A 17,405-nucleotide genomic window follows, 5' to 3' on the forward strand; every position below is an offset into this window, starting at 1 on the left:
TATTTTTAACAAACTGATTTACTTTAATATCATTTGGATACGGTTCATGTAACATTTGCATTGTCTAATGTTAACAGCAATAACACCTCAATTGACATTACTGGATTAACACACATCTTGTATCTGTTTAGCATTAAATAACATTGCCATAATCTTATTTTCAAATTATCCCAACTATAAACATGCATATTATGAATCAGTGGTCATTAACAGCATTTTAAGTGAGAGTATGTCTCCATCGTACTCTGGTTATGAATACTATGCTCATCTGAAAATGATAAGGCGTTGCAGATTCTGTGTTAATGGAAATATTGTATATTCAGTTCACTGGGGTTCCTATTTAAAGTGGTAGCCTTATCAGTTATTGGTAAAATGCATACTTTTGTCAAGGATGGCACCTTGGAGCTTGTTGTAAATAGCAATTAATAAGTCTTTGTTAGATTCAGCACAGAAATATCTTTATTACTTTTTTATAGGTTCTCCCTCTTGCTGGGGTGATTTGCAAATAACGAGAGAACTATAATGTAATTGAAAAAGTCAAGCAAACTGGGGGGAAAAATCCTCATGTGAACCTCATTCTTCCTGAGGTGATGAATTATCCACCTGGCTACTTTTTGTACGTCCATGTGCTGAGGAAAAAACAGTTCAGGGAAAATCCATACCCAGATCTTTATTTGCTGCCAGTTGTGTTCCATAGGTCATAACCAGTCAGAGAGAATGACCCCTTGTAGAGCTCATCTGGAGAGCATATGTGTAGCCAGAGACTGGAATGATGTATTCTCTTACGTTGTCGATTTTTGTTTAATTGTACCTCACATTTTATGAACATATTCATTTGGTGATATTGACAGGAAGCTGATGTATCCTACAGAGCAGTGAGTCCAGGCCTGGACCCTTTACCCTTCATCCTGAGATTGATCCAAAGCTGAAATTATATTAAAAAAGCTTGCAATTGTAATTCATACTGTGTTTAGATTGACTGTACCTAAAACATACTTATTATGCACATTACTATCATGATTTTAATAAGTCCTCAGAAGCTGACTTAATTATTCCAGGTCAGACACTGAATAAGTCCTAGTCCATTACCATGGGACTCTTCAGTAATAGTAACATGGAAGATCACTACCCTTCACAAATTTCAAAGGTCTTTTGATGCAGGAAGAACACAAGTAATTTTCTCTCATAATTATCCTCTTTCAGGCTCTTTGAATGTATTATTGGTATTTTTTTATGGAACAGGTTTCAGCTAGTCTAATTAGAGGCTTTCGTTCCTAGTGTAATGTTTAGTGTTTGATTATATGATGTTTTAGGGAAACTTACTGTTATGTATAGCTAAATGTGGCCTTTCTTTTACTTCTTACATTGGCTTACCTGAGATGCACACTGACTCACAGGTGTAATGAGTTTCACACGGTCAGTATAATTCTCTAGTGAACAGCTCTATTAAAACAAACAGAAATGGAGAGTTCTACTTGCATGTATCATCTTAAGTAAAAAAAAAACTTAAAATAATTAATCTCAATACTGTTTTCTGTATCTATAATTTTGATTCCAGATGTTGGGCAAAGTGTTCAGTTGCTCTGTGCAGTATTGGTTAATCTGTTGTATTTATGAAAGAAATGTTAGGCTACACATCAAGTATCTTAGAAGAACTGCACATATATTGATGATCTTGATGTGAAATTATACTTAAAAAGTTAGATTTTCACAAGCAAGATAGGGTAAAATAGTAAGAAATACATATAGTGGCTGTGGTCATATTGTTGTTTCAATACCTGGGGGATTTTCAGTCTTGGTGTACAGAAAACAGAATACAGCACATGAGAGATTTCCAGCACCATTCTGTTCTTAGACTTCACATGAAGGAGAATCTTGTAGGTTTGTGGTGCTGATGTTTTGTGGTGCTTTATAAAGGCTGATTGAGAGCAAAGCAGTTTATAGGTTGCAAAAGGCCAAACTATACAGTGCCAACAGAAAAGCAAACAATGTGGTAAAAAATAACCCTTTGTTATAAGCTTATACTTCAACAGAGTGCTGAAGTGTGAATAATGGGATCTGTTCTCAGAGGAGGCGATACCCTTCCCATTTCAAATAAGTGCCATTCAGTCCCACTTAATGCAGATGTGACCTGAGGACTATAGCCCTGAAAATGGACTGATATCCTACTGGTAAACACTGCTTAAGAAGAGAAAACAGAAAATCAGCACTTGTTTTGACCTTGGGAGTATTTCTTAGATCAGGTACTGAAGATGCTTTCGAACTTCAAGGTGAAAATTTATTGGATTGTAACAAGGTGTTGATGGTACACTGGCTATAATACAAATTTATGTGATGCTGTGTTAGGATCGTTATTGAGTGCATCTAACACATTTGTAAGAAAAGCAATAACCCTGTGATTTCCCTATAAACCCTTTCCGATTTCTACACATGATTCAGTTGGGGTCTACGATTCTGTCTATAATTTCTGCGGATTCCATGGTTGGAGTCCCATGGTAGTATTACATTGTGCATGACTTTCAAGCCTCTAGTCTAGAACCCGTCTAGATTTGTAGAGGTTTTTACCTTGTGAAGGATTGTTTCAGAACTGTATGAGGAGAGTAATTCAAATGATTTGTAGTCTGTCAGCTAGTGTAGTGTTTGTATCTCAATTGCCTCTGAGCGTGCCAGGCTGAATCTCGGATGTACTGTTGTCATAACTCAGGAGCACATGAAATTAAGTACAGCACAAACTATTTATGTCACAGACTTCACTTTTATATGCAATTTCATTATGCAACCGGCTCTGTGTTGTGAAAAGGCTTGCCAGCTGATGGCCCGTCTTCTGACTGCTTCAGCTGAAAAAGCGTGAAGTGACAATTTTGCATTTCTTCCCTGCATATGAAGCACAGAATTGGCTACCACATTTCTCTGAAATGGGATGTAGGTAAAATAAGACACGTTTAAGACAAATCTGGCAAGAGGAAAGTGCTGAGATGTCAGACAGCATGCTTTCTACTGAAGCAGGTTTGGAAAAGGGAACAAAAGCTAGTTCAGTAGCTCTAAAAAGACATTCTGTCTTCCTGCTGTTTATGCTGACCCCTTCTTGTGGGGTCAGAAATTTGACAGCAGTTAAACTTGTTTTCCTCAAATTGCTGTTTCAAAAGTGCTAGGTTTGATTCTCTTAAAACAGGTATATACAAAGAGATGGATCATGCAAGAAAATATTTCAATGAAGGTAATAGATTTTCTAAGCACGTTCCTCAGCTGTGCAGTTATTCGAGTTGATCTATAGTGATGTTGTTCTGTAATAACAGTTGGCAGCAGTTTATTTCAGATTGAGGAGGTAAAACTGTAATAACGTACTAGCAATCTATTTTTATCAAATTTGTACATGTTCAGTCTCTAATAGAATGGTTCTCTACACATATTTACCAAACACATTTACATGTGGAGATTGTTTGCCTCCAGAACTAGCGTTTTGTAATGAATTGCTTTTGAATCATTTTTTAATGCCTTCCCTGAAGAGAGAGTTATAGGATGACAATAGTAATATTGAGCATTTCTGTCTTATCCAGAAAGTCCTCTTCTGTTATTGGAAAGGTCCATCATCTTATTCTGTAAATCATGCTGTAATGCCTTAATACCATATGTGCTTTGAGACAGCCTACAGCTTTTCAAAAAGAACCTCCTTCTTGTGGTTCATTGCTTAAAAACTCTTAGGGCTGTCGTTCTGTTAAGTGCCATCCTCTGAGAGGACTGCAAAGATCTGTGTCCTGCTGAGCTGATGACATTGTGCTCGTTATGTTTTTTAGTGAACCAACTATTTAGTGGCTTAAAGGATAAATTGTAAATGTCAGAGTGTTCTGAGGACTCATATCAAGTGTAAACAATGAACTTAACTACATTATTTCTACATTTTTAGCAATTTTTTCGATTCTGGGGGTGGTTTTGAGCAGTTTGCTGAAAAGCCACTGCATGCTGTCCATTCCTTCAAGGCAGTCCTTCAACTACAGAGTTTGACAATTTCGGTAATTAGTTGCTGACAAAATCTCTTTAACATGTTGTCTATTTATAATTAATGTTGGTAACACTGTATGAAAAGCAATAACAGCTGTTGGGAGATGCATAAATAATGCATGAGTTGTGGCTTCTCTGGCTTATGAGAAATGGTGAGAAAAAGAAGGGAGCTAAGCTGAGGCAGCAGTTTAGTCAAACTGCTTACCCTCCTTAAAAAGGAAACTGATACAAAAAACAGCCATAGGTGATGACCATTTTGTACTTTTTTGATAACAGAATGTTTACTTTTTGAACACTTTCAGCTGCAGTATGAAATAGTTCTTTGAATACTTGTTGTTTTGAGTTGCTTTGTTTTTCTTGTATGTTTTGCTCAGGTAGCTGCAAGGTACTGTACAGCTTTTTCCTCTTGAAGGAGTTCCACTTGCAAAAGAGCTGCTGCTTTGCTTGCAGAGCACTTAGCGTTAGCTAGGGATTCAAGGTTTTGCTAGTTATTCAGTTGTGTTTATGCTTATATGGTTACACTTCATGTAGACTTCTTCACTGAATTAATTTATAATGTAGGATCGTTTTTATATTATGTAAATAAAGTGTTATGTTATCATAACCTCACTTTAACACACTGGCCAAGACAATTACCACATGAACTGTTGCAAGTACACCACAACAAGCAATTTTACACTTTCAACATGTTTGGATCATGGTACAAATCTGTGATGAAAGTTTGTATCCCACATTTGCGAAGAACATGTTGTTAACTTTGGCCCAGAAATGGACAAAAAGAACAAGTGTTATCTATAGGTGATCAGTGTGCCTGCAGTGCCTGTGTGTTAAGTCAGTTTTAACAGCTGTTTGATTTAAGCATAAAATGAGCTGCCTCTGCTTAAATTATGTGTTCCAATATGAACTTGACCCCCATCTTACACGGGTGGTTGAAGAGGTGTAGGACTCTAAATATTTTGCTCCTTGGAGTAAATGGAGGAGAAAAGAACCCCGTTAAAATCAGTGTGCAGTTACTTGGTTTGCCTTATGGCGTATTCGGTGTGAGAAGTAAATGATCTGTTCAGAATAGATGCTGTAAAATCAATTACTGCAGGGAACTGCTTTGCCTTCTCCCCTGTAGCAGCATAGTATTACTTTCACTTCATTCATTCATGGATTTCACAAAATCATATCGGAATGCATGAAGGGTGCTTTTGTGAATTTGTTATTGTTTGCCCGTGTGTAATTAAAATGAATACATTCTTAAATTATTTAATAAGAAATTAAGACTCACTTTCCAGTCTAGGATTAACTCTAGTGAAGTGTAGGGATTGTTTAAGAGACAGCTCAAGAGTTTTGAGCAACAGTTACGCTAGCTTTGCATGGAGCAACTTAGTAATTCTCTCTCTGAGGATAATACACCTGTTGGATAAACCTCGGGAGGATATGATGAAACACATTTGAAGTAAACAACTTTTAGTAAAGGAACACATCTGTTTTGAAAACAAGTAGAGACTATTAAAAGTAAAAAAAAAAATACAATTAACAATTCCCTTAGGCAAATTAATTTCAGCAGTGGCAGAATAGCTTTAAAACTATGGACAGGACCTATCTTTGTTAGACTCTCTTCTCATAACTTGTCCTTTACCCCTGTGGTTTGAAGGGAGCCCGCTTGTAAAAGAATTTGAGGGGCAGTTTACCCACAGGGATAACGATGTTGGTCTCAGGGTTAACACAGTTTTACATCTGGAATTGGATTGTACATTGCCCAGCAAATCCAGTCATGTATGTACCATGTATTCAGCTTTAGGCATGTAACCTTATGTTACTTAAAAAAAGGAAAACTGCAATATTTCTCATTTTGTAGAAATTCAATAGAGTACTGCTGGAGAAGTGCGTCCTAGTGTGGAAGTTTTAAATGGTTCTGCGCCAAGCATGGGGCACCTCGATTTAATCAGGAGCCAATTCAGGGACAGTCCAAGACCAAGACTCAGTTTACCCAGCAAGTGAGCATCATCTATGCCAAGGTGTCAGGGGTGTGAATAGATATTACGCAATTTGAAATTGAATACCTCTTCTTTGGTCTTACTGTATTATAATTAAGCTTCAGGTACAACTCCAAAGTCTAGATTTGATTGTTCGCACTCTTAGAAACTTAAGATTGCTTTCTTCTTTGAGGGAATGCTCGTACTCAAAGATTTGTGACTGTTCCAAATTTTAAATAAACCTGCTCATGCTCTTCAATCAAAGGTCCTGCAGACTTACGTCTTAAATTTGTCCTTTTGATTGCTGCAACAAATGCATCAATAAAGCCGCAACTGAAAAAAACACTGCCCTGGCCGCTCCTGGAAGAAATACCCAGCAAATCATTGCACTGCGCAGCTGATGCAACCATCCATTAATCTTTCACAAAGTTGATTCCTTCCCCGAGGCTTCAACTGTACAAAATACAAAATTGTTTGAGTAAATAACAATGATATTGGGGATGAACTATCATGTCTGTCTGTCTTAATTCCAGATTTTATTTTATTTTTTTACATGGAGCTGTTTTGTGTTACCAGTACAGTTCTGGGTTATGGTGTTACAGGCTATTATGACACCATTTCAGAAATGAAAGGGCTCTCAGGAAATGTGCATGCAGCTTGATATAAATTTGTTTTACAGTCTGATTCATAAACCCCTGCTGTTTGCTCACAGTCCTTTCTTTGCCGAGCAGTTAACACACCTACTCTCACTAAACACTGGCTCTGCCAGAACACAAAATTTGAGAAAGGAAGTTTGTCTGGTTAACATTGATCTCCACAGGGAAGTTATAAAAGTAATTTACTTGGAGAGGATTCTGCTAAATCCTCAGCCACTCAATAAACAGTATTTGGTTTAATGCTAATGACATTTGTCTCGAGCTTAGTCAGAAGCTTTATTTTTTTGTTTTAACTATTTCATTTATAGTGCTAGAATTCTGAACCTAGTTAATACATTTATTGTTATGATTTCAATATTTTACTTCATTGGGGCACTCTAAAATATTACATTTTTCGGAACAAATTCATGCACAAGAACTTAAATTGTATTTACAGACTTGAGGTTTGTTGTAAAATACTTTATGGTTAATCTTCACAAAATGTTATAATTTAGTTAACAAATGAAGGAAAGAAAACATTACCTCTTTACCTAGCATGGGCAAATTTAATACAATTCAGAACAGAATAAATTGTCGCTCTGTGAGTGCTTCTTATATCTTTCATAGCCTGCTGAGTGTTTCCATTTTTATTATTTTGTTTCCAAAATATACTTGATATTAAAAACCTACAACAAAGCCTAAAACCGTTTTTTTGGTCTGGCACTGAACTTCTTGTTGAATTCTTATTCTCCAATATAGAGATTCTGAAAGTAAAAACTATTGGGGGGCATAAATTATGGGCAGGAAAATGGGGAATAAGGCTAGACTAAACTTCTGTGTTAAATCCTGGAAGCTGAGGTTGTAGAAACATTTTATTTGGCTCCTCATGTTTCACACAATTTCCAGTTTTCAAATAGTGTGAAGTGTATTAACACTTGTAATTCAATTTTAATGCAAACAGTTGAAGGCCGATGTTAAAAAAAAATGTCATGGAAGTAAAAAGGATCACTTACTTTTTATTACTTACTCTATATTATTTTAACTTACTCTATACTTTTGGCGATGGAATGCAGTGAATCTTTGCCCCGTCAGTGCCATAAGCACAATTCTAGTCAGTGCAAGTATATACAGAGTATCATTGTGTGCAATTCCCATAGTTATAGTGTTTCAAAGTAGTACTGCAAGCTGATCTTGACCTCTGTGTTTGTTGTCCTGAAGATTGCCTTACTAACGTTCTTTCCTTCATTATAACAGCCACCATCAACGTTTTGGTTCCGAACTGCAAGATCTACAATGATGCCAGTTGTGATATCTCTGCTGACGGGCAGCTTCTGGCAGTGTTCATTCCCAGCAGCCAGCGAGGTTTCCCAGATGAAGGCATCCTAGCAGTGTACTCTCTGGCACCACACAACCTGGGAGAGATGCTCTACACCAAGAGATTCGGTAAGCTCCTGGGGCTGGGAGAGCAGAAGTCGTTTGTGGGAGAGGGATTCTCGCCCAACTAAAACACTGAGACTTGTGTGTGAGCACATAAGAATGACTGCAGAATTAGCAGTTCACCTCTAAATTCCTCAGGAGTACAGTACAGGAGGGCTCAGTGTAGCATTTGGTTTTATTTGAACAGTAGAGCCAACAGAATGTTACATTATTAGGTATTTCTAAACCTATTAGCTTTTCTTGGTTTAATACTAGTTTAGTTTTCAGCTGTCATTTCTTTCTGGTGTTACTGTTGCATTCAATATATTGACGAGAAAGAAGTTTTGAATATAATAAGATGTGAAATACATACATTTCTAGCTTTGCCAAAAAACAATATCTGGAAAAGTCGTGGTTTTTGGTAGTTAGATGAGGGTGTGAACCAGCAGAGAAGGATTTTAGCATGACATTTCAAACAATGCCTACTGATTTCCATCTAATGAGAATCCAACACATCATCTACTGTGTTTTCACTTTAGACATATATTGTCACATAATGTTGACTTTGAAGAAATCCCTTAAATTTGCAATAGAGAAGAAAAAGACTAGCATTAGATTGATCTGAATGTAGTCAAAATTATGCTGCAGGACTATAGACGCAGCCAGTGAAAGTTTGCTCAAATATTCTAAATTGATTGCCTACAGTTGGCAGTCCTCTGTGTATTTATAGTGTTCAATGGGAAGAAGTCAGGATTAGACACTGAGTAGACTTAATCTGAACAGTCACATCCAGGGTAACAAGAGCAGCAAGCAAACTTGCCTTGTGATTCTAGAAACCACTGTATAGGCCTACTTGACACTATGAATAATAAGCGGAATATATCAGTTTGCCTTGCCTGAAAGCAACCTCTCATTTAAAATTTACTGCTCTCCTTTGGGTTTTTTTTTGCGCTTGTTCTCTTCTTTGAATGTCACGCACTGGTATGCCTTAATGAGATGTAGATTGACAATACCAATTAAAATGGTAATAAAAAATAATATAATATTTTTACTACTACGGGCACCCTTTTTATTTTATGCTCCAAACAAAGTGGAAGCAGAAGGTTTAGCATCTTGGGAAGGTGCCATAATTGAGCTATAAAAAATTAAGATAAAAAATGTCCGGACGAGTGGAATTAGCTTGTAACTGATCGTGGTGTATGTTTTTTAAAACTGTGCTAATATACAAAGAGCGCAAAAAGAGAAAATTTAAAGGCCCTTTCAAATAAACCACTAGCTCTGTCTTTAGGCCTGTAGGTCGTTTTCATTTCCATGAAAAGTCTGTGGCTGAAGCACTACCCCCCCAAAACAGTGATCCATTTCCAAGTACATTATTTATTAACTCATTTCCTCTTTTAATCCCCTTCCAGATTTCAAGACCCCTTGGGCACCTTTGACCAAAATTCTAAAACCTAATTGGGAACCTGAAACTCAAGTATCGTTTTTGTAATTCAAGTTTGCTGCACAAGTCCCTTGTCGCGGCTGTTTCTTCAGAGAGAAGTGCAGAGCAGCACCGAGTTTAGTCAGAGTCCAAGTCCTGTCAGCTATCATTATCGTACCCTGAATCCTGAATGTGAAAACAGCCTCCACATGAGCAGCAAATTCCAAAAGTGACACAAGGAAAATCGGAAGCAGAAAGTGGAGAGTTTTGAAAACTGAAAAACAACGACTTCTTTAAATGGCATGTTAGAAAATTAAACAGTGCCTCGAGTGGTTTTGAAAAGAAAAGTAGTGCATGCAGATACAGGTGGTTAAAGGGGAGGTGCAGTCCCAGTTTCTCAGACCGGTTATGAAATCTTGATATTAAAATAAATTCACCTACGTTTTAGGAAAAATGTACCAATTTCAAATTAAACACAAAGTCGTGAACCTTGTGAAAGTACAGTAAGTTGTTGCAAACTCGCATTCGAGTTCTCACGAATTGCAACGTGATGCGGCACTTCCTGCTCACCAGTCACTATGATGGCTAATGTGATGTACGAGCGAATGAATACAGGCTGTGTAGCAGACGTTTCTCCGCCGAAACGTTCAAAAGTGATTTGCATGCAGAGTATTTGTCAGCAAAACCAGCTCAAACTCAGAAGCAGTATTTCTATTAGATAGAGTTGTAAACAAGCAGGCTTGTGGATATAATGTAATAAGGCTGCAGCAACCGGCATTTTGTTGCCTCGTTCTGAATCGCAGAACATGGCGCTATGCATACCTGGAAATTTTGGCTATTTTGTGATGTAGATTGGTGGTTTTACAAGTTACTGTGTACATTTCAGGTGGGTAGCTGCGTCAGCATGCGTAGGCTGCAAAGGAACAAGTAATAGGTTTATTCCATGCTGAAAAAAAAGAAGAAAGAAAATGCAACGTTTCGGCCGTGGAGCCTTGCACACCTGAAGAAGGCTCCACGGCCGAAACTTTGTGTTTTCTTTCTTCTTTTTTTTCAGCATGGAATAAACCTATTACTTGTTACTGTGTACATTTGACTTTTATTATAGTTTTAAAATGCATTCATCAATGCTAATTCTTTCTATCACCGAAATCTGGAAGTAGCATTGCAGTTCTCCTTTAAGTTCTAATGTTCAGCAAAGGTTTGCTCTTTGACCCAGCTTGGTGTCTTCTCTGGCCCTGATGCGGTAAGGTGACTCAAAGCACTGCAGTGTCACGCCAGCTGACCCCTGAGGTACTAAAGGGCTCCTGTTGTCCCTGCAGGTCCCAATGCCATCTCAGTGAGCCTGTCCCCTATGGGTCGCTACGTGATGGTGGGCCTGGCCTCCAGGAGGATCCTCCTGCACCCCACCACCGACCACATGGTAGCCCAGGTCTTCCGACTACAGCAGCCACACGGTGGGGAGACGTCCATGAGGGTGAGTTCCGCTGTGCCTCGTTAAACACACCTGCACATTTCACAGGCAGTGTAAGGTAATGAGGTTACACAGTCATACTAGTGATACAATATATTGTAATTTTGCTTCTTTCATACACATGAAGAATTCCGCTGTATCACCTGAGTTCCTAAAGATCATAATCTGTATCTGGGATTGCCTGTGCTGAGCTGTTCCCACAGAGGTCACAAAACTGACCTGGAAGGTTTAAATCATAAAATCAGTTGTTTCAAGATGTTTTGGACCAAAGTCCTCCAGAAGAACCTTAAGGTAGAAATGTAACCACCATTTTGAATGGTTTGGGGGGTTAGATTTCCTTCTAACAAGCTGAAGAAGATTAATTGTACCTAGATACACCTATTGTACCCATTTTTTCATTCCTTCTCATTTATTTGTACACTGAAGTTCAATTTACTCTAAGATCAGTATAGGTAACACTATTAATACACAGCCTGTGCTAAGAGCCATATTTGTCAAGATATAGTAAATTTTTTAAGTCCGTATGTATACAGTATGCATTAAGATATATATGACAGTTTTTGTGGCTAAAGTTAGATGTATCATTCTGATGATCAAGGGTGAAGCATCTTCCTGTGGCTTCTTGCTTTGACTTTAAAGAAACAAACAGAGTTAGAAGTCTTTTAGAGCATTCTGCTTTGTAGCATTGTGAAATGTCTGGGGCTAATTAGTGTTCATATTCCCATAATTTGTTGCGATTGCTTGCTCTTGAAAGGCAGACATTTGTTCTTTGTAATATATTTGTATACACATACATATGTCTTGCAAGGATTCATTTTAAAGCAATCTTGATGTATAGACACTGTACTGTGCACATCATGGTGCATATTCGACACAGTAGAACTATGAATTTTTCAGACATACTTTACCATAATACGATGGCTTTCTTCAGTCATTCCTCTGTTGTTTTTCTCGGATCTATACTTAGGTGTCATTTTTGGGATTGGCTACTTTCTCACCTGTGTCATAGCTCTGTCCTGAGAGCGGGAGAACTCATTTGTTTCTTGGTACTCTAAACTTCTCGAGTCCTTATTTGTAGCATACAAAGTACTGGCCTTGTGAATTGTCTCCAAATCGTTCTGTACAGAACGTATGGCCATACTGAAAAAGTAAGATTAAACAGCTTCCATCTTGCATCCTGAAGGTAGCTGCCTTATTTCCTGTTAGTTTTCAAATTATGTGGAAAGAGCTTGCTTGAAAGCATATAGAAAACATTTGGCTTTCATCTTCAGTCAAGTCCTCTTGCAGACTTTAGCAACACAGAAATTGATGTGGCATATATTGGCTTTCCTTCATGGTTGGGGATATTGTCTTCCGTGAACCAGATGGTGACTTTCAAAAGAGTAGATGAAATATAGCTTTGATATTCTAGTCAAAAAGTGAAATATTTCTCATTCTATTCGGGATGTTATTTCTAGTAATATTATTGCTGATTTTAAAAATCATTTGTTGTGAGCAAAGGTTGGACGTTGAACGTGTGGCATGAGCTGAAAAAAACTTGGGAAGCGTGGGTTTCAAGGTTATTACGGATTTGAAAAGGGAGATTGTGCGATTTCAGGAAATGCATCTTGAAGACTAAACAAGTGGCTACCTTTAAATGACTGAATTTCAGTCAGCAATCATCCCAGTGGGGCTGGGAGATGTTTTAATGTGTCATTGTCACCTTTAAACATTTTGTTTTTCCTGCTTTCTCCTGACTAAGCCTTTGTCTGAAACGGGTTGCTTTTATATGTTTCACAAATAAAACAAGATCTCCTGAGGAATTAGACCCCACATAATTCCTGGAAAATTGTTTCAAAATACTACAGCGGCTGTCAATGTCAGTGTGGTAATTGTAGCCTATATTATCCAGCTCTCTCCATTTTACTTAAAGAATACCATGTGTGTGGTTTACAATTGACCTGTGTGTGTATATTTCTTTGGAGGGACAAAGAGGGTGGCATGATCTAGCTTGTGAATGTTTTTAAGTAAGAGCATGACCTATATATGCTGAGAGAAAGCAGTTTACTTGAAAAGCTTCTGAGACATAAACAGAGCTGCCCCTGAGGGCTGCTTCATATTTTTGTAAAAACTCACTGGAGTCTTTTGCCTCTGGATTAGGATTCTGTCAAAAAATCTGTACTTCACCTAATGGGAACCAACTGAAGATCATTTATGCTTTACAGAGAAAGGAAGACTCAAGTATAACAGAACTTTCCCAACTTTATTTTAATTTGATTCTTTGTTGTCCACTCTCTAGGTGTAAATTGTTTTGATTTCTGTTCTTGGCTTTTGAGTAAAAGTAGATTTTCTCGTTACCCTAAGTTAAATATGAATTTGTGTCGATTGTTTCTGCTGAGTAATTGATTTTGAGAAATTCTTGCACAGTATAAGTGCAGTGTATTTTTGTTGGATTGCTTTTGTCCACAATAAAACACAAGTTTTGCTATTTAATAACATCTTACACCCATTGAAGTTATAACATTGTCCATTATAAGTACATAAGAAAGTATAATGCTAACGTACAGTTTCCTATCTTTTAACTTGAGTTAAATTAATCTGATCTGAAATCTCATCCGATTTAATTGAATTTGCTGTGTTTCTTTTCTTTAAGAGTTTCTGTACATGAGTTCAAGAATACATCGCCACTTAGCTGTTAGCACTGAAAGTTTACAGGAGTCGAATCAATTTCTTTTTAATTCCCGGAGGGGTTACATTAACATTTATCTTGAGTTTTTATGTCTTTTAATATGTACAGATAGCTTTAAGATGATGGAACAGTCTGTTGTGCTGTAACAATTTAACTTGTAATACTTAAGGGATTTGTTATTTTGCTTTAAATGTTTTGTTTCCTGTTTGTATTGAGAATCTTGAATACTTATAATGCATGCTCTTCATATCCTCACTGAAATATTTGCTTTGGGGAAAAAAAAAACATTTTAAAACGGAAGATAACTTCTAAACATTTCAGTTTTGGAAGACCAGTTGTTTTGGTTCTACTGTGTAAATGTTATAGAAATCGTCCTGCATATAATAGAAAGTAAGCAGTGGCTTTTATTTTTTTTATAAAAATAATATATGTATATTTACTATGACACCCCAGAGGCTTGAATGGATCTGCCCCTTGTCACGATTACTACAATAGCCATTTTATGTTAAGGATAGTTTTTACAGCTATTGATGTCAGTTTCCTTTTGGGGGCAGCAAAAATACTATTAGCTGTCCAGTGATGAGGAAGTAGAAATGTCCTTTTCCCTTAGATTTCCCCACTAGGGCGCACCGTCTCTGCGTTTGTCATGCGTCTCACAGCTCTGGATCTTTGTTGACAAGATTGGTTCATGTAGCACCATGTTCATGTTGCGATCTGAGCTCACCTCATTATTTTGTTGCCCACATTCAAACTTGAGTCACCCCACTACAGTTGAGTACAACACGAGAATTTAATCCCACATACGAAATTTGCCCCAATCGTTGGAACTGTGATGCTAAGAGACTTCCAGTCTATTGATAGTAACAGTTTTGTGCATTTTACTGCGCCCAGTTACAGAAGGGTGTTTGCATTGCAACTTTGTGGTACTGATGATTAATTGAATGTTCTTTGTAAAGAGGTGATTAAAATAACTCAAGGGCAGCCAGTTTGTTATCTTTTTATTAAGTCTTACAACTGCAGCATGACTGAGTGTTCTCCCAGGTGTTTTTTTCTGATGACTGCATAATTTTATATCATCAAAAAGCCAGAATACAGTAAACACTTTAAGCATGTCCAGAGAATATTTTCTCTTCTATTGTTATTAAACAAAAACAACCATTCAAACTAAACATTCAGAAAGAAAATTATTTAGCCTTCAAAAATGCTAGCTTGTGTGACATGAAACCTTCAGGCCACAGCAGAAATAAACGAATGATTACATTCAATGATACTAGCAACATGTGGCCTTTGGAAGAGATCATGCTAGGCATTTTTTTGTTTTGTATTAAAATATTCAGAACAGCTGGGGGAATTACTTTCTAGATATTCTGTACCTCAATGGTTAGTTTTGTTTATGGTATTGTATTTGTTATATAGAAAACATCGATAATATATGTATTTTTAAAGAGTACCAATTTTATTAATGTTGGTTTGAAGTTCATAAGCTCTGAGAACCTATATGTGAAAATTAGCATCCATTTCTAGTCATGCAGCGTCGTTTCATATAATAAGCGCAGTTTACCCCCTGCCAATTTTTTAGCTGTAACCATAGTGACATAGCAGCTGCAGTTACATAAATGTCTCAAGTGTTTTTTTCTTTTGAGTTTTATTATCAGTGGGTAAGTTTTTAGGCTGTGTGTTAATAACAATCCAGTTATATTTTAAGCTAAATTGTGATGTGGATTGCATGAAAAGACCTGTGCGTTTTTGTAAACATGCTAAATTTCCCATTTAAAAGGCAGAGGTTTATGTGGTTGGTTGTTTATGTTTTAAGCAGATATTTTATCACATTTGCACACTGTGTGTTTATCACTTCTTTTCAATAGCTTTCCTGCTTACAGTTATATGTAGTCTCTTTTATCTTTTAAAGAAAACCCATAGCTATTTCCCTATTCTCAACTAAAAACCACTTACTGTTTGCTGTACAGTACACTGACAGAAAAATGAAGTAATGGTTTAGATACATTTACCTTCAGCCATTTGGGCACCTGCTGCTATAAAACCTGCTTAAAATCACGACCCATTATTGACCTTATTTGAATCTTCCAAAGCTGAGTTAAATTACCTTTTAATGATTATTTGATTCGGCATATGTTGTCACCCATTAAAGGGACAAAATGACATTTTTCACTTTGCTAGTTTTCCCCCACAAAGTAGGAAGTATGAGAATTAAATGTCCATTACAACAACTTCCTTATCTTGTTAGTAGGACATGTAAATATGTCACAGGAAAGTCAACCCCCTACAGTTCCATGTTGAGCAAAGGGGATGGCTTATTTGTAATTGAGCCATTTGTGACCAGAAGACCTCAACATTCACTGGCCCTGTGGGCTGTCTGTAATTGAGCGAATAGCCACTTAATGAACTTCAGTAAAACCTCTTATTGCACTAATATAAGCCCACAGCAATTGACTCTTAAGTTCAGAATGTCAGAGTAGCTCTTTATTAGTTTCACTGTTGATGTAAAGGTAGAAACATAAGCCCGCTTTGCAGAAGTCAGATACGTTGGTGTTTGTCATTAAACTGGCTGACAAAATGTTACAAACAGGACAAATAGTTTGCACTTTTGGTGTGTTTTCATTGCTTTGAAAGTGTACCGTATATAGCACTCTTTTGTAAGCAACAATGGGCTTATAATGTATCGACTTTACTATTCTTTTATGGAGAGGGAATTGTGAATATTATTTTTCTTTAAATCAGTCAATTGTGTTAAGCTATTCTAGTTTTGTTCAAATAAGCAAGACCAGAGTTTGTAAAGCACCTTTGACAGTTCTAGCAGAAACACGGCGGTTCTGAAGTTCAAACTATCGGCTAGCTCTTCTCTTCCTAACCTTCCTCCTTGCTATTTGCCATTAATCAGAAAGTGGTTCTGCAGTCTTCTGCATCAGCTTTTATTGATAAAAAAATCTAAACATACCATGCTTTTTTGTTTTACATTTGTAGGTTGTATTTTCTTTTATCCCCAGGAGAGAGAGAAACATCCCGTTTTCAGTACTAAATGCTACAAGAACACTCTGCCAACACAGTAAAGGAAGATAGGGGGTAGTATCTCGGGCTAGTGGCTTGAGAATGGCCTCCAGCAGTCAGCTTGTTCTCAGTACAGGTCTGTTTTGACTGTTTGGGATGGGAATGGATGACCTGGAGCAGTACTAGAGCAGTTTCCATCAGCTGCATATGGGCCTTGAATCTGCAGCTTGATTGAGAAGATTGCTTTAAGGGCCTTGAAATGGTTGCTTTAAAAGACTTTTATAAGCATAATATGCTGCTGGGTAAAACAGGGGCGTCCACTTCGAGATTAAGCCCCTCAGGTGTAAACATAAATGTGTATTCCAATATATATATATGTAGAAAACTGTTCAGAGGTCAAAAAAAGCTTTGAACATGTTTAAAATAACTCAGATGCTTATTATCTGGAGGCACAGATAGATTTAGGATTTTTGGCTTGTATTACTTGGCTCATAGGGAATTTGACCTGTTAAAGATTGAATCCCACGTTAGTGTATGTGTATGGTCCAATTAGCTGCTGGTTTGTACTGTAGAGTTTTCTTACACTCCTCCTACAGCCAAATAATTTTCTCAGCCATCACAGGCTTTGTCTTTAATCTTTTTTTTTGTCAGTTAACCAGGAAGTGAAATATGACAAGAGATTTTGGAAAATGAGATGCCTGTCTTTCCACAGGTCATCTATTGGAACAAATCAGGAAGTCAGTACAGTGTTTAAAAACTTGTGTTGGATGCGTAGCCTGAGCTTGCTGCAGTAGTAGAGTTTACATAATTGTTTGATGGCAAACAA

The 17,405-nt window shown here is 37.2% G+C and overlaps 1 protein-coding gene across 2 annotated transcripts in view; it reads left to right on the forward strand.

Annotated features, from left to right (window-relative positions):
• Window positions 1-17,405, forward strand: part of ambra1a (autophagy and beclin 1 regulator 1a) — a 103,218-nt gene that overhangs the window by 56,858 nt on the left and 28,955 nt on the right. For both annotated transcript variants that reach the window (XM_088935096.1, XM_088935097.1), the window contains 2 exons: window positions 7,853-8,041; window positions 10,754-10,908. In XM_088935096.1, the coding sequence (XP_088791222.1) occupies window positions 7,853-8,041; window positions 10,754-10,908 (344 nt within the window). The remainder of the gene's footprint in view (window positions 1-7,852; window positions 8,042-10,753; window positions 10,909-17,405) is intronic.

The sequence above is a fragment of the Atractosteus spatula genome, chromosome 16, assembly GCF_055471065.1.
Source record: "Atractosteus spatula isolate fAtrSpa1 chromosome 16, fAtrSpa1.hap1, whole genome shotgun sequence".
NCBI classification, from domain to species: Eukaryota; Metazoa; Chordata; class Actinopteri; order Semionotiformes; family Lepisosteidae; genus Atractosteus; species Atractosteus spatula.